Source organism: Lithobates pipiens, unplaced genomic scaffold, assembly GCF_037356315.1.
Source record: "Lithobates pipiens isolate NorthernLeopardFrog02 unplaced genomic scaffold, aLitPip1_a1.2 Scaffold_3, whole genome shotgun sequence".
NCBI lineage: Eukaryota > Metazoa > Chordata > Amphibia > Anura > Ranidae > Lithobates > Lithobates pipiens.
The window spans coordinates 254,277,939-254,293,823 of record NW_027507790.1 but is presented as its reverse complement, the minus strand read 5'-3'; the positions used below and the strand labels follow the sequence as shown (position 1 = coordinate 254,293,823).

Sequence of the window (15,885 nt, the reverse complement as noted above, 5' to 3'; positions counted from 1 at the left end):
TAGCTCCCCATCCAACCTGATGGAGCTTGAGATGTCCTGCAAAGAAGAATGGGAGAAACTACCCAAAAATAGGTGTGTCAATCTTGTAGCATCATACTCAAAAAGACTGGAGACTGTAATTGGTGCTAAAGGTCCTTCACCAAAGTACTGAGCAAAGGCTGTGAATACTTATGTACATGGGATTTTTTTTACTGTTAATAAATTTGCAAAGATTTCAAATAAAGGTCTTTCACGTTGTCATTATGGCATATTGTTTGTAGAATTTTGAGAAAAATAATTTATTTAATCCAGGGTGTCTACTTCCTGAAAAAGAGGTCATTCTGATATATTTTATAACAGAAAGTAAGGCAAACTGCTGTTTTTTTTTCTTTTTTTTTTTCAAAATATTTGGCCTTTTTTTCTTTTATATAGTGAAAAATAAAACCCTGCATTTTTTAAATATCACCAAATGAAAGTTATATTTGTCCCAAAAGAATGATATAAAAGTTGCATGAGTGAGTATTTATCAGTCAAAACATCACAGAAGACGATGCTCCATATTTGGTGGCAGTGTCTGCTAGTAACTAGGTTCTGGATTAGGATTTTCAACCTAATAAATTCTGTAACGGGGTAAACATTCGCAGATCTCCACAAGCCGCTCTTTTCTACAAACTACCTGACGAAACACCCAAAAAAATCAGTAAAGTTGATTACTTATTTATTGTTGGCAGCGAGAATTACAATTGCTAGGCATTGGAGACAGTCAGTAATCTCTCTTGACCAGGTTAAAAATAAACTCAACTGGATCATGATTAACGATAAATTCACCTATATATTTTGTAATAACACCAAGAATTTTAACACGGTGTTGGTTCTGTGGATCGATTATATCTCGATTCCGTGGGGGAACTCCGGGTTGACCCTCTCCTTCTTTATCTCCCTTCTTCTCTCCCCCTCCCCTCTTCTCTTTTTTATTTTACTTCATTCTTCTTCTGGTTTTTATATATACAATACAGATGATTGCCTATAGGGCCTAAGACAGTAGCGGGCCCCGGGATAATCTCAGGGTTCACTACCAAAATTCCCTGTGATTCCAGGTCTCTGCCATTCACCGTACATGGTGGGGTCACGGATCATGGCGGGGAAAATATTACTTATTCTTATTGGTATTTGGATACATATCGCGCATTTTGCGTTCTACTGTAATGGTAGGGGACAGATATGTATAATGACCATACCTTCTGCACTTCTGTATTGTTATGCTGACAATCTGAAAAATCGATTTAGTTCTATTGTTCTTTTTCAATAAAAATATTGAAATATAAAACTCAAATCACAGAAATGTGAAAAATGGTTTGGTAATGAAGAGGTATTAGAGGGGCGCCTTAAATTACACAATGTGTGTAACCTGCACTGCCCTGTGTATAGCTATGAAGACGCCCATAGGGCCATGCTGGACTTGCAATATTGGCACTGGTGACAACTCCTGGAGACAAAAATGGTATATTCACCTGTCTCCACGTGTTGCTTCCTCACTGGCTGGGTCAGCAAGACCTTGCTCATATGGCCAGTGAGGAAAAAAAACCTTGGGGAAAAGATGGTGTTATCCCCAGCTACAGGATCTCAAATGAGCCATGGGCCTAAGGCTGGCCATACAGCTAGCCATACATTAATCATGTTTTTTTGGGGGGGGGGGGGGTTTCGTTCAAGCAGTGCGTTAAAAGAAGAAAAAAAATCACTCCCGCTGTGCTATTGTATTCTGACCATGGGGAACCTTCCCCACCAGCAAAATACAAAGATCAGTGTTGCTTAGCTACAGCCAGTGGCAATGATCGAGGAAAACCCGCAGGCTGGTTGTACACAAGTCAATAGTCCCTGCTAAATCGGCCAAATTTCAATCCATGTAGGGCTTGGTTTAGTAATGTGCTTTAGCCACTTCAATACCGGGCACTTTACCCCCTTCCTGCCCTGGCTAATTTTCAGCTTTCAGCGATGTCACAATTTAATTGACAATTGCGCGGTCATGCAACATCATTTGACATTTTGTCAATTATCATTTTGTTCTCACAAATAGAGCTTTCTTTTGGTGGTATTTGATCACCACTGCATTTTTTCTTTGTTGCTAAACAAATAAAAAAAAAAAAAGACAGAAAAAAAAAACGTTTTTCTTTGTTTTTGTTATAAAATTTTGTAAATAAATACGTTTTCTCCTTCACTGATTGAAACATTATATTGTAATTATGTTCATTATATTGGAATTACATAGATTATATTAGAATTATGTACATTATATTGGAATTACATAGATTATATTAGAATTATGTACATTATATTGGAATTACATTGTTTTTATTGGAATTATGTTAATTATATTGTTAATATGGGCATTATGCTGAAATTATGTGCATTATATTTTAATTATGTATATTATAACAGAATTATGTACATTATATCAGAATTATGTGCATTATATTGGAATTATGTACACGATATCGGAATTATGTGCATTATTATATTGGAATTATGTGCATTATAATGGAATTATGTATATTATATCGGAATTATGTATATTATAACGGAATGATGTACATTATATCAGAATTATGTGCATTATATTGGAATAATGTGCATTATATTGGAATTATGTACACTATATCGAAATTATGTGCATTATATTGGAATTATGTGCATTTTATTGGAATTATGTCAATTATATTGTAATTATATGCATTATAACGGAATTATGTCAATTATATTGTAATTATGTACATTATAACGGAATTATGCACATTATATTGAAATGATGTACATTATAATCGGAATTATGTGCATTATATCAGAGTTATATCAAAATGATGTGCATTATATCAGAATTATGTACATTACAATGGAATTATGTGCATTATATCAGAATTATGTACATTATATCTGAACTATGTGCATTATATACATTATATTGGAATTATGTACATTATAGTAGATCTATGTGCATTGCATTGGAATTATGTGCATTATATCAGAACTATGTGCATTATAATGCAATTATATGCATTATAGTGGAATTATGTGCATTATATTGGAATAATGTACATTATATTGGGGGGGGGGGGGGGTTTCGTTTTTTTTTGCTTTTTGTCATTACAAATGAAAATAGCCGCAGCAGATATCCATCCATTTTCAAAATAGCTTAAAACATTTCCGTGGCAAACAGCAAAAAAAATATGAATGTCTTAAAATGCACGGCACAGCTACCGCTCTGGAAAGCTGAGCAAAAGTAGTGGAAAAAGCATAAGATTTTCCAGTCATTACATTAAGTGGTAACTTCCTTGTAGACAGAAAACTCCCTTTATAAGCCTCTTATAGTGCTGTCACTCCCCAGACTCCCATTTCCAACACGCCTTCATTTCATCCCATTTCTCTCACAATTTAGAGTAGATGTAAAGATTTTTTTTTTCTTCTTGACTCTGCTGATCTCACATGGCCTGGCTCTGGCTGGACACCATTGATCTGGGTAGGTTTCCCGATAATGACAATGGTGAGGGGATGACAACACAGGAATACATTTTGGGAGACTGTTGTCACCCCATAACAGGGAATACTTGAGCGGGGGCCTTCTTTGCACATCACCTGGTAATCTTTCAGGACATGTACGTTCCCGTGCGATCCCGTACAATCCAACATATTCCCACGCAATGTGGCATTCTATGCATGAAGGTAAAAAACCTTCTGTGTGCAGCAGCCCACCCTAATACTTACCTGAGCCCCACCGCAATCCAACGATGTGTATAAAAGTCTCGGCTCTTCGGGGACTCTCCCTCCTTATTGGCTGAAAGAGTATTGACTGCTGTCAATCACAGCCAGTGAGCCAACAAAAAGAGCTAGGGGGCAGGGCTGTGCTGCAGCTCCTTGTCTGAATGTTTGATGTAGGGGCACCTGGCAGGATAGTGGAGCCAGAAGCAAGCAACGGGGGACCCAAGAAGAGGAGGATCTGGGCTGCTCTGTGCAAAACCATTTCACAGAGGAGGTAAATAACATATTTGTTAATTTTTTAATAAAAAAATCTTGACTTTAACTGCTTCCCGACCGCCTCATGCAGATATACTGCGGCAGAAGGGCGTGTACAGGCAGAATCACGTACCTGTACGTTGCCCTTTAAGAGGCGGTTATGGGTGCATGCTCGCCCGCCGGGAGCTTCGTTAGAGGGATTGCGGGTCCCACGGACATACCCGCGATTGCCTCATGGAGAGGAAGAACGGGGAGATGCTAATGTAAACTAGCATTTCCCCGTTCTGCCTAATGACACTGTCACTGATCACCGCTCCCTGTAATCGGGAGCGGTGATCAGTGTTGTGTCACTCCCTAGGACAACCCCTACAGTGCCACCTAGTGGTTAACCCCTTCACTGCCAGTCACATTTACACAGTAATCAATGCATCTTTAAAGTGGTTGTAAACCCTTTACAACCACTTTAACCTACAGGTAAGCCTAGCTTGAAATATCTCCCAGACCTGCACGGTCTAGGAGATATTTGCAAATCGCCGTATTGTGATTTCTTCTGCGCATGCCCCGGAGTTAGAAAGGGCACGCTGTGCCGTTTCTAGAGCGACTCCGGACAGTCACAGAGCCAGAGTTCACGGCCCTGGAAGGAAGAGGGTTGAAGAATGGACGCTCGCTACTAGTGAGGAAGACGGGGACATCGTGGGCTTCTCCTGCAGGTAAGGGTCACATAATGGGCTACTATGCGATGCATAGTAGCCCATTATGCTTTACCTTTGCAGGGAAACAAAGAGGAAGTAACACCCATCAGGGTTTACTTCCTCTTTAATTGCACTGATCGCTGTATAAAATGTGAATGGTCCCAAAATCTTGCCAAAAGTGTCTGTTCTGTCCACCATAATGACGCAGTCATGATAAAAAAAAAAAAAATCGCTGATCGCCGCCATTACTAATAAAAAAATATTATTAATAAAAATGCCATAAAACTATCCCCTATTTTGTAAACGCTATAACTTTTGCACAAACCAATCAATAAACACTTATTGTGATTTTTTTACCAAAAATATGTAGAAGAATATGTATCGGCCTAAACTGAGAAAAAAAAATGTTTTTTTATATATTTTTTGGGGGATATTTATTATAGCACAAAGTAAATAATATTATGTTTTTTTTCAAAATTGATGCTATTTTTTTGTTTATACTTCGAAAAATAAAAACCGCAAAGGTGTTCAGATACCACCAAAAGAAAGCTCTATTTGTGGGAAAGAAAGGATGTCAATTTTGTTTGGGAGCCACGTCGTACAACCGTGCAATTGTCAGTTAAAGCGACGCAGTGCCGAATCCCAAAAAAAAAATGCTTTGGTCTTTGGCCAGCTAAATGGTCCGGGGGTTAAGTGGTTAAAGAGGAAGTAAAGTCTTCCTTTTTAATTGTACCTACAGGTAAGCCCTTAGGTAAGGCTTACCTGTAAGTACTGTAAATATCTCCTAAACTTGCACCGTTTAGGAAATATTTACTATATACGCTGCTGTCGACGTCATTGGCGCATGCACACTGAATGAACGGTTCGCTCGTGACGTTTCTTCAGGAACCATGCCGTGACTGGTGGCACCTGTGCACATGCGTGGGAGTGACGTCATCGTGGCTCTGGCGAATCACAGAGCCGGAGCCCGTGAACCCGGAAGTAACTCCCGGAAAGATGTCGGCCGTGGGAGTGGAGTGCAGGCGGCACTGCAGGGCGTCATTCAAAGTGATCGGTGGCATTGCTGACCAGTAATAGGGCTCAGGGCACAGGGTAAAGGGCCAAACTTTACTTTTCCAAGAAAAGACCAGATGTTCCTACACTGTCACTCAACCTGCAGTGAGGGCTTGTTGGTTCTTTGTGCCAGTCTCACCAAAACCCAACTGGCTATAATATATAATTTATGATGTTCCTATCTTACCAAACACAATCACTGCACCGTGTAGGCATCAGTACTACCACCCAGGCCCATCATATACAGTAAGTCCCCTACTTACGAATGAGTTCTGTTCTGGGAGCAAGTTCATAAGTCCAACATACCGATTCGTTCAGTCAAGTACTCACCGATACCAAGTGCAGATTCATTTTGTATGGACACCACAAAGGTATCAGTTTGGGTATCAGAGCATTTGCATGAGTACGAGTACTCGTGCAAATGCTCAGTCTTGGCACCGAAACCACTAACTTTAATGGTACAACCCTAGTTGGTACGGCGATCTGTTAGATTTTAGTTTTAGTTTGGCCTGCTGGGTTGAACGAATAAACTGAGTGTGTGTACCCAGCTTTACAGGATTGGACATGCAACCACAACCAACATTCGCAGCTTTGAAAGTTTTCAAGTTAAATGTTCGTATGTAGGGGACTTACTGTATAGATTTATAGGCATCAGTACTGCAACCCACACTGGTGTGAAGCTTTGCTGGCACCAGTTCTACTACACACAGTCACATTACAGTTCTATAGGCACAAGTGCCACCACTCTGACTATCGTGTACAGTTCTATAGACATTAGTTCTACCACCCACTTCCACATCACAGTTTTATAGCAACCAGTACTACCACCCACAACCACATAACATTTCTATAGACACCAGTACTACCACCCACTGGCATATTGCATTTCTGTGGGCACCAACACCCACACTCACATCAAAGTTATTTAGGCACAAGTTCGACCACGCACACTCACATCACAGTTCTATAGGCACCAGTACAATGACCTACACACACACACACTGAAGCTCTATAGGCACTAGTACCACCACCCACTCCCATGGCACAGTTCTATAGTCACCAGGAATACCACCAACAATCATATCATAGTTCTACTACCTATACCCACATTACTGTTCTATAGGTATCATTTCTACCACCCATTCTCACATTACAGATGCAGTACATAGGCACCAGCACCACCAAATACACCCATATTGTTCAGAGTTCTATAAGCAGTAGGTCTGCCACCCAGCACCCATAACACCAGACTTACTTTACACAGCTCTACAGGTACCACTGCAATCTCCTAATTCTCAGTTCACAGTTCTATGGGTGCCAGTGACCACACTTACCTCATACTCAGTTCTATGCATGCCAAATAAAACCACTCTCACTGGCATTAGAGCCAGTTCTATAAAAGGTCATTACCCCCACCCACACTCACATCATACCCAGTAATATAGGTGCCATTCCCCGTGCTCACATTAACATCACATCCATCCAGTTCTATGGGTGTTGGTTTACCAACCCACGCTTACATCATACCCAATAATATAGGTGCCAGTGCCCATGCTCACATTAACATCACACCCAGTTCTATAGGTGTTGGTACGCCAACCCACACTCACATCATACCCAGCTCTATAGGCACCAGCACTACCAACATCCTTCTACTTGCACACTATCCTTTAGGTACCAGCACTACCAACAACCTTCTACTTGTATGCTATCCTGTAGGCACCAGCACTACCAACAACCTTCTAATTGTACACTATCCTAAAGGCACCAGCACTACAAACAACCTTCTACCTGTAAGCTATCCTATAGGCACCAGCACTACCAACAACATTCTAATTGTACACTACCCTATAGGCACCAGCACTACCAACAGCCTTCTACTTGTACGCTATCCTATAGGCACCAGCACTACCAACAACCTTCTACTTGTACGCTATCCTATAGGCACCAGCACTACCAACAACATTCTAATTGTACACTACCCTATAGGCACCAGCACTACCAACAACCTTTTACTTGTACGCTATCCTATAGGCACCAGCACTACCAACAACCTTCTACTTGTACGCTATCCTATAGGCACCAGCACTACCAACAACATTCTAATTGTACACTACCCTATGGGCACCAGCACTACCTACAACCTTCTACTTTTACACTACCCTATAGGCACCAGCACTACCAACAACCTTCTACTTGTGCGCTATCCTATAGGCACCAGCACTACCAACAACCTTCTACTTGTACGCTATACTATAGGCACCACACTACCAACAACATTCTAATTGTACACTACCCTATGGGCACCAGCACTACCAACAACCTTCTACTTGTACACTACCTTATAGGCACCAGCACTACCAACAACCTTCTACTTGTACACTATCCTATAGGCACTAGTATATATCACCATGACATTACAGAGAACAATTAGTGGAGCCCCTGCATCTTCCATACTCCTTTTCTATTAGAGACTCTGGTCTTGGAACTCACAAAACAACCCTCCATGTTCAGTATGTTCCCTTAACTTTAACTGTCAGTACTTAGTGCAACCTCCCCTTCATCACCAGTGACATACATATCTACTGTGACCAATAGGTATATTTAACCTTTACCAAATAAAATATTATAAAAATACTATTATGTAATGTAACATAAAAATAGCAATAATAATACTCTTAAAAATAATCCATATTTGTGCCAATAAACATTTATACACCTAGTACAGTATTTGAAGGGTCTACCATGAGAGTTGCCAAGCTTCAGTGCATACAGATTTTTAGCCCATGTAAGATAGAACCAAGTAAAACCACAGATAGATAACGTAACACAAGATAATAGCAATAACGACAATTCATATCTGTACATATCATTTTAAGCATCTACTGCAGAAGTAGAGGTGGGTGATAAGTTACTTTGCTGCCCAGGACCTGAACTAGTGGCACTGGCCCTCCAGGAAGGAAGGAGACAAATGCATGCCCACCAGAAACAGAAAGGGGTCACTTCATAGCCATCAGATAAAGATGGTGGTTAATGTAACACATAATAATAAAAATAACAATCAGTATAAGTACAAATTAAAATTTCCAACACCTACAGTAGCATAGTGGTAGTGGTGGGAAGTAATACTACTTTTCAGCCCAAGACCTATGCTGTTGGCACTGGCCTACCATGGAAAGAACATAGTCAATGTTACACATGATGATAATTATAATAATAATAATAATCCATGCAAGTACAAATAAACTTTTTAAACCCCTTTTGTAAAAGAGGGGTGGTGATGGGGGCAATACTACCTTGCCATCTAAGACCTAAGCTGTTGGAACTGGCCCACCATGGAAAGATGGTGGTTAATGTAACAAATAATATTAACAATAATACCGGTCTATATGAGTACAAATAAACCTTTTAAATCCCTTTAACAGTAATAGAGGGGTGGTGATGGGGGCAATATTACCTTGCTGCCCTAGACCTATGCTGTTGGCACTGGGCCACCAGGGAAAGACGTGGTTAATGTAACACATAATAACAATAATAATAATAATAATAATAATCCATATGAGTACAAATAAAAATTTAAAACCCCTTTTTACAATAATAGAGGGGTAGTGATGTGGGGAATATAATTTTGCTGCCCAAGGCCTATGCTATTGGCGTTGGCCCACCAGAGAAAGAGGGTAGATCATTTAACACATAATAATAATAGTAATGATCCATATGAGTACAAATAAACATTTTAAATCCCTTTACAATATTAGAGGGGTAGTAATGGGTGGCAATATTATTTTGCTGCCCAAGACCTATGCTGTTGGCATTGCCCCACCAGAGAAAGAAGTTGGTTATTGTAACAAATAATAATAATGATCCATATGAGTACAAATAAACATTTGAAACCCCTTTTGCAATAATAGAAGGGTGGTGATGGAGGTAATAATATTTTGCTTCCCAAGACCTATGCTGTTGGCACTGGCCCTCTGGGCAAAGAAAGTGGTTAATATCACACATAATAATAATAATACTAATAGTAACAATAATAACAATCCACATGAGTACAAATAAACATCTTAAACATCTATTAGAAAAGTATTGGGTTTAGGAAGTAATCTTGCTGTCGAAGACCTGTGCTGGTGGCACTGGCCCACCAGGGACAGAAGGTGGTAATATAACACATAATAACAATAATTATAATAATAATAGTATTCAAAATCCATATGAATACAAATAAACATTTTAAATTCCCTTTTTCAATAATAGAGGGGTGGTGATGGGGGGAAATATTATTTTGCTGCCCATGACCTATGCTGTTGGCACTGGCCCACCAGGGAAAACAGGTGGTTAATGTAACAACTAATAAATAATAATGATCCATATGAGTACAAATAAATATTTTTACCCCTTTTTTACAAATATTAGTGGGGTGGTGATAGGGGCAATAATATTTTGCTGCCCAAAACCTATGCTGTTGGCATTGGCCCATCAGAGAAAGAATGTGGTTATTGTAACAAATGATAATAATAATAATAATAATAATCCATATGAGTACAAATAAACCTTTTAAACCCCTTGTACAAAATAGGAGGGTGGTGATGGGGGCAATATTACCTTGCTGCCCAAGACCTATGCTGTTGGCACTGGCCCACCAGGCAAAGAAGGGGGTTAATATAACACATATAATAATAATAACAATAATAATAATTATAATAATAATAATAATAATAATAAAAAAACACATAACTACAAATAAAGATCTTAAACATCTATTATTATTATTATTATTATTAGAGAAGTATTGGGTTGAAGAAGTGACCTTGCTACAGAAGACCTGTGCTGGTGGCACTGGCCCACCAGGGAAAGAAAGTGGTTAATGTAACACATAATAATAATAATAATAATAATAATAATACTAAAAATCCACATGAATACAAATAAACATTTTAAATCCCCATTTCAATAATTGAGGGGAGGTGATGGGGGCAATATTATTTTGTTACCCAAGAACTATGCTGGTGGCACTCGCTCTCCAGGGAAAGAAGGTGGTTAATATAATACATAATAATAACAATCCGCACAAGTACAAATAAACATCCTAAAACATCTATTAGAGTAGTAATGGGTTGAGGAAATGATGGGTTACCTTGCTACCGAAGACCTGTGCTGTTGGCACTGGCCCACCAAGGAAAGACGGTATTTAATGTAACACGTAACAATAATAATAATAATAATATTAACAATCCGAGTACAAATAAACATTTTAAACCCCTTTTACAATAATAGAAGGGTGGTGATGAAGGTTACTATTACCTTGCTGCCCAAAACCTATGCTGATGGCACTGGCCCGCCAGGGAAATAAGGTGGCTACTGTAACACATAATAATAATAACAACAATATTAATAATACAGGCATACCCCACTTTTAAGTACACAATGGGGTTTATTTACTAAAGATGAAAAGTGCAAAATCAGGCTCACTTCTAGAAAAAAATGAGCTTCCAGGTTTTATTACTAAAGCTTTAGGCCCCTTTCACACTGGGGCGGTGCGGGCGTCGGCGGTAAAGCGCCGCTATTTTTAGCGGCGCTTTACCGTCGTTTTAGTGGCGGTCTGCGGGCGCTCGCGGGGTGCTTTTAACCCCCGCTAGCGGCCGAAAAAGGGTTAAAACCGCCCGCAAAGCGCCGCTGCAGCGGCGCTTTGCCGCCGGTATTGCCGCGCTGTCCCATTGATTTCAATGGGTAGGAGCGGTTTAGGAGCGGTGAATACACCGCTCCTTCACCGCTCCAAAGATGCGGCTAGCAGGACTTTTTTCACTGTCCTGCCAGCGCACCGCTCCAGTGTGAAAGCCCTCCGGCTTTTACACTGGAGTGAAAGGGGCCGGTTTTTTTCAGGCGCTACACAGGCGCTATTTTTAGCGCTGTAACGCCTGAAAACCGCCCCAGTGTGAAAGGGGCCTAATTGAACAAGATGGGGTTAGAAGCTCATTGGTTTCTATGCAGAAGTGAGCCTGATTTTGCACTTTTCATCTTTAGTAAATAAACTTAAAATTGGGGTATGTCTGTAGTGTCTCAGTGTGAGTACAAATAAACCTCTCGAACACCTATAACAATAGTAATGGGTCAGAGAGGTGATTGGCTACCTTTTTGCCCAAGACCTGTGCTGTTGGCACTGGCCCACCAGGGAAAGAAGGTATTTAATGTAACACGTAACAACAACAATAATAATAATAATAACAACAACAACAACAACAATCCACACAAGCACAAATAAACATTTTAAACCACTTTTACAATAATAGAGGGGTGGTGATGGGGGCAATATTACCTTGCTGCCCAAAATCTATGCTGTTGGCACTGGTCCACCAGAAAAAGAAGGTGGTTAATATAATAAATTATAATAATAATAATAATAAATATAATAATCTGTGTGAGTAATAACTATAATAATCAGTACAAATAAACCTCTCGAACATCTATTATGACAGTATTGGGTCTGAGAGGTGATGGGTTACCTTGCTGCCCAAGACCTGTGCTGTTGGCACTGGACCACCAAGGAAAGAAGGTGGTTATTGTAACACATAATAGTAATAATAATAATAATAATCAGTATGAGTACAAATAAACCTCTCAAACACCTATTACAGTACTATTGGGTTGGAGGGGTGATGGGTTACCTTGCTGCCCAAGACCTGTGCTGTTGGCACTGGCCCACCAGGGAAAGAAGGTATTTAACGTAACACGTAACAATAATAATAATAACGACAATCCACACGAGCAAAAATAAACATTTTAAATCACTTTTACAATAATAGAGGGGTGGTGATGGGGGAAATATTACCTTGCTGCCCAAAACCTATGCTGTTGTCACTGGCCCACCAGAGAAAGAAGGTGGTTAATGTAATAAATTATAATAATAATAATAATAAATATAATAATCAGTATGAGTACAATTAAACCTCTCAAACACCTATTACAGTAGTATTGGGTTACAGGGGTGATGGGTTACCTTGCTGCCCAAGACCTGTGTTGTTGGCACTGGCCCACCAGGGAAATAAGGCATTTAATGTAAACACATAATAATAGTAATAATAATGATAATAATAATAATAACAAGCCACGCGAGCACAAATAAATATTTTAAACCACTTTTACAACGATAGAAGGGTGGTGATGGGGGCAATATTACGTTGCTGCCGAAGACCTGTGCTGTTGGCACTGGCCCACCAGGGAAAGAAGGTGTTTAATATAACACATAATAGTAATAAAAATATTAATAATAATAATCAGTATGAGTACAAATAAACCTCTCAAACACCTATTACGGCAGTATTGGGTCGGAGAGGTGATGGGTTATCTTGCTGCCCAAGATCTGTTCTGGTGGCACTGGCCCACCAGGGAAATAGAAGGTCAACGCATGCCCACCAGCACAAGGAAAGGGTCAACTCCTGCCCTACCAGGGTCATTGCATGCTCACCACCCCCCTCCCAAGTCGCTCACCTCTTGATGTAGTTCCTGCCATACAGGATCTGTTGCAGCAAGGTCACCAGGGCGAAGGCGCAGATGAAGATGAAGAACAAAGTTCTGTTGCCCAGCAGGTCCCTGCCAGAAGAGGGGTCTGCGTACCCCATGGAGAAGGATGGGGAGAGGAGGGAAGGGGGAGGGGGGGTCGGTGGTACAATCGCTGGCCCCCTGTGTATTTATGGCTGGGCTGCAGCAGGGAAGGCGTCCTTGTTGATCACAGTGGAAGCATGACGAGCCCCTCGGCCAGGACAAGGTGCCCCATTGTGCAGCCTCCTCCTCCGGGGAGCCCAGGGTAAAGTTTCCAAGAGCCCAGGACGTGGGCAACATGCAAAAGCAGGCTGCTCTCCCCCTTTGGAGGGGTGGGATACATGCAGATCCCTGGCAGACCTCTCTATGGGTGGCTTCTCCTCTCTCTCTCCCCCCCCCCCCCCCACCCCTTTTTCCCTTTTAAACCAGCCTGCTTGTAATGATGTACTCCACTCTGCAGGCTTGATCTTCCAGATGAGTGACAGGCATGCTGCAAGTGGCCCGGGGTGCTGCTGCTGCTACTGCTACTGCATCGGTGTCACCCAGGCAGGCTATGCAGATACACAGAGACGTGCCTGGCGTGTGCTATGTGACTGATCGCATCTCCCAGCCTCCGCAATCAGTGCAGTGTGTGTGTGTGTGTGTGTGTGTGTGTGTGTGCGGCAATCAGCGCACGTGTCATTCATTGCCCCCCTGATCAGAGTGGAGCACATTGAGGAATCCCCCCCCCCCCAATCCCCGTACACATCCAAGGTCACTCTGTGCCTTTGCCAAGGACACAGCTCTGGTGGATGACTGCAGCATCAACTGACAGGCAGCACAGCCCCTCTCCCCGAGCAGGCTGCAACATTTCCCACACACATCCATTGATTTCCTGTCTATTCTTCTTTTTTTTTTTTTTCCAGGTGAGATCGCATGACTAAGGGCGACTTTTATTTTTATTTTTTATTTTTTTTGGAGACGATCAGTTAAGTCGAGCAAAAGCGTCTGCCGCCTATGCATCGTATTGACCTGCGACGCTGCAATTTCTTTTTCGTTGCCGAAAAACTGCGGTAGTTTTGCAGAAGGTTGAGCCACTATCGCAAAAGACAAACGCTCAAAGTTTTGTACCCAGGTGGCAGAAGTGATGGAGATGGGCAGCGAGAAAAAAAAAAAAAGGAAAAAAAGTCGGTTCACACCGGAGTTTGCATTTGATCCGTTTCTGCCGTGCGTTTTTTGGTTTTTGCACACACGTTTTTCCTGCGTTTTTTGATGCATTTTGCTTTTTTTTTTACTTCGCCCAATTTGCTGTTGGGCAGATTTAAAAAAAAAGAAAAAACGCAAATTGCATCAAAATCGCAGCAAAAAAATGCAAATTGCATCAAAATCGCAAAAAAAACGTACTACGTGCTTTTTTTTTTTTACAGCTTCTCCGTTAGGCTGGATTCACGCCTATGCAGTTTTAGTCCTTTTTTTGCATTTTGCAGATTTGCACTACAGTCCATCCACCATGGTTTCCTATGGAACACGTTCTGTAGTGCAAATCTGCAAAATGCAAAAAGCACTAAAACTGCATAGGTGTGAATCCAGCCTAAGGCTTGATTCACGCTAATGCGTTTTTTGATGCAATTTTTTTAACATGGGTTCCTATGGAACACGTTCACATCAGTGCATTTTTGTGCCTCTGCATTTTTGGAAAGGGTCGGGACTTTTTTTCATGCAAAATGCAGCGGTTTGCATGGAATAAAAGACCCACATCCAAAATGCAAGTACCGCGTTTTTACCGCAATTTGCGTTTTTTTTTTTCATTTTTTTTACACTGTATATAGATGGTTGCTAAGCAACCACACTGTAAAAAATTAATAAATAAATAAAAATGTAAAACGTGGCAAAAACGCGTGTCCAAAAACACGGCAAGCACTGCAAAAAGCACAGAGGAAAACGCTCAAAAGCAACATGTATGGATGTGAATCGAGCCTTAAAAAAGTCCCCTGACCCTTTTCAAAAAACGCAACGGCTGAAAAAAAGCATAGATGTGAACGTGTCCCATAGGAAACCATGTTAAATGGACTGTAGTCAGTGTGTTTCTGCAAAAAGCACAAAAAAAATAAAAATAAAAACACATAGGTGTGAACCGAGCCTAAGGGTGGCCATACACTATACAATCTGATTGGCCAATCTCCTTCAGATCTGTCATCGGTTATGTAGTGGAGGGTCTCAACCGCAATGGATAGTTTTGGCGTGTCTTCATACTACAGAGCTTTGGTAAATCTAAATGAGATTGTACAATCAGATTGTATAGTGCAGTGACGGAGAACCTTGGCACCCCAGATGTTTTGGAACTACATTTCCCATGATGCTCCACTACACTGCAGGGTGCATGAGCATCATGGGAAATGTAGTTCCAAAACATCTGGGGTGCCAACAGCCAAGGTTCGCCATCACTGGTATAGTGTATAGCCGGTGTTAAGCTTATGCTGTACATTATACAATTTTTTTGTACAATTGCTGTACAATTTCCTTTAGGCCTGGCTCACACCTATGCGTTTTTAGGTGCTTTTTGCAGAAACGCATTACAGTCCATTTAAAGTGGTTGAAAAGGTTGAAGGATTTTTACCTTCATGCATTCTATTTTTTTGGG

General features: G+C 40.8%; 1 protein-coding gene across 2 annotated transcripts in view; it reads right to left on the bottom strand.

Moving 5' to 3' along the window:
* The window catches only part of ST8SIA5 (ST8 alpha-N-acetyl-neuraminide alpha-2,8-sialyltransferase 5), a 100,988-nt gene extending 87,333 nt beyond the window's left edge, over positions 1-13,655 (bottom strand). For both annotated transcript variants that reach the window (XM_077463057.1, XM_077463058.1), the window contains exon 1: positions 13,215-13,655. In XM_077463057.1, coding sequence (XP_077319183.1) covers positions 13,215-13,345 — 131 coding nt within the window. In that variant the 5' untranslated portion in view covers positions 13,346-13,655. The remainder of the gene's footprint in view (positions 1-13,214) is intronic.
* Positions 13,656-15,885: the final 2,230 nt, after the last annotated feature.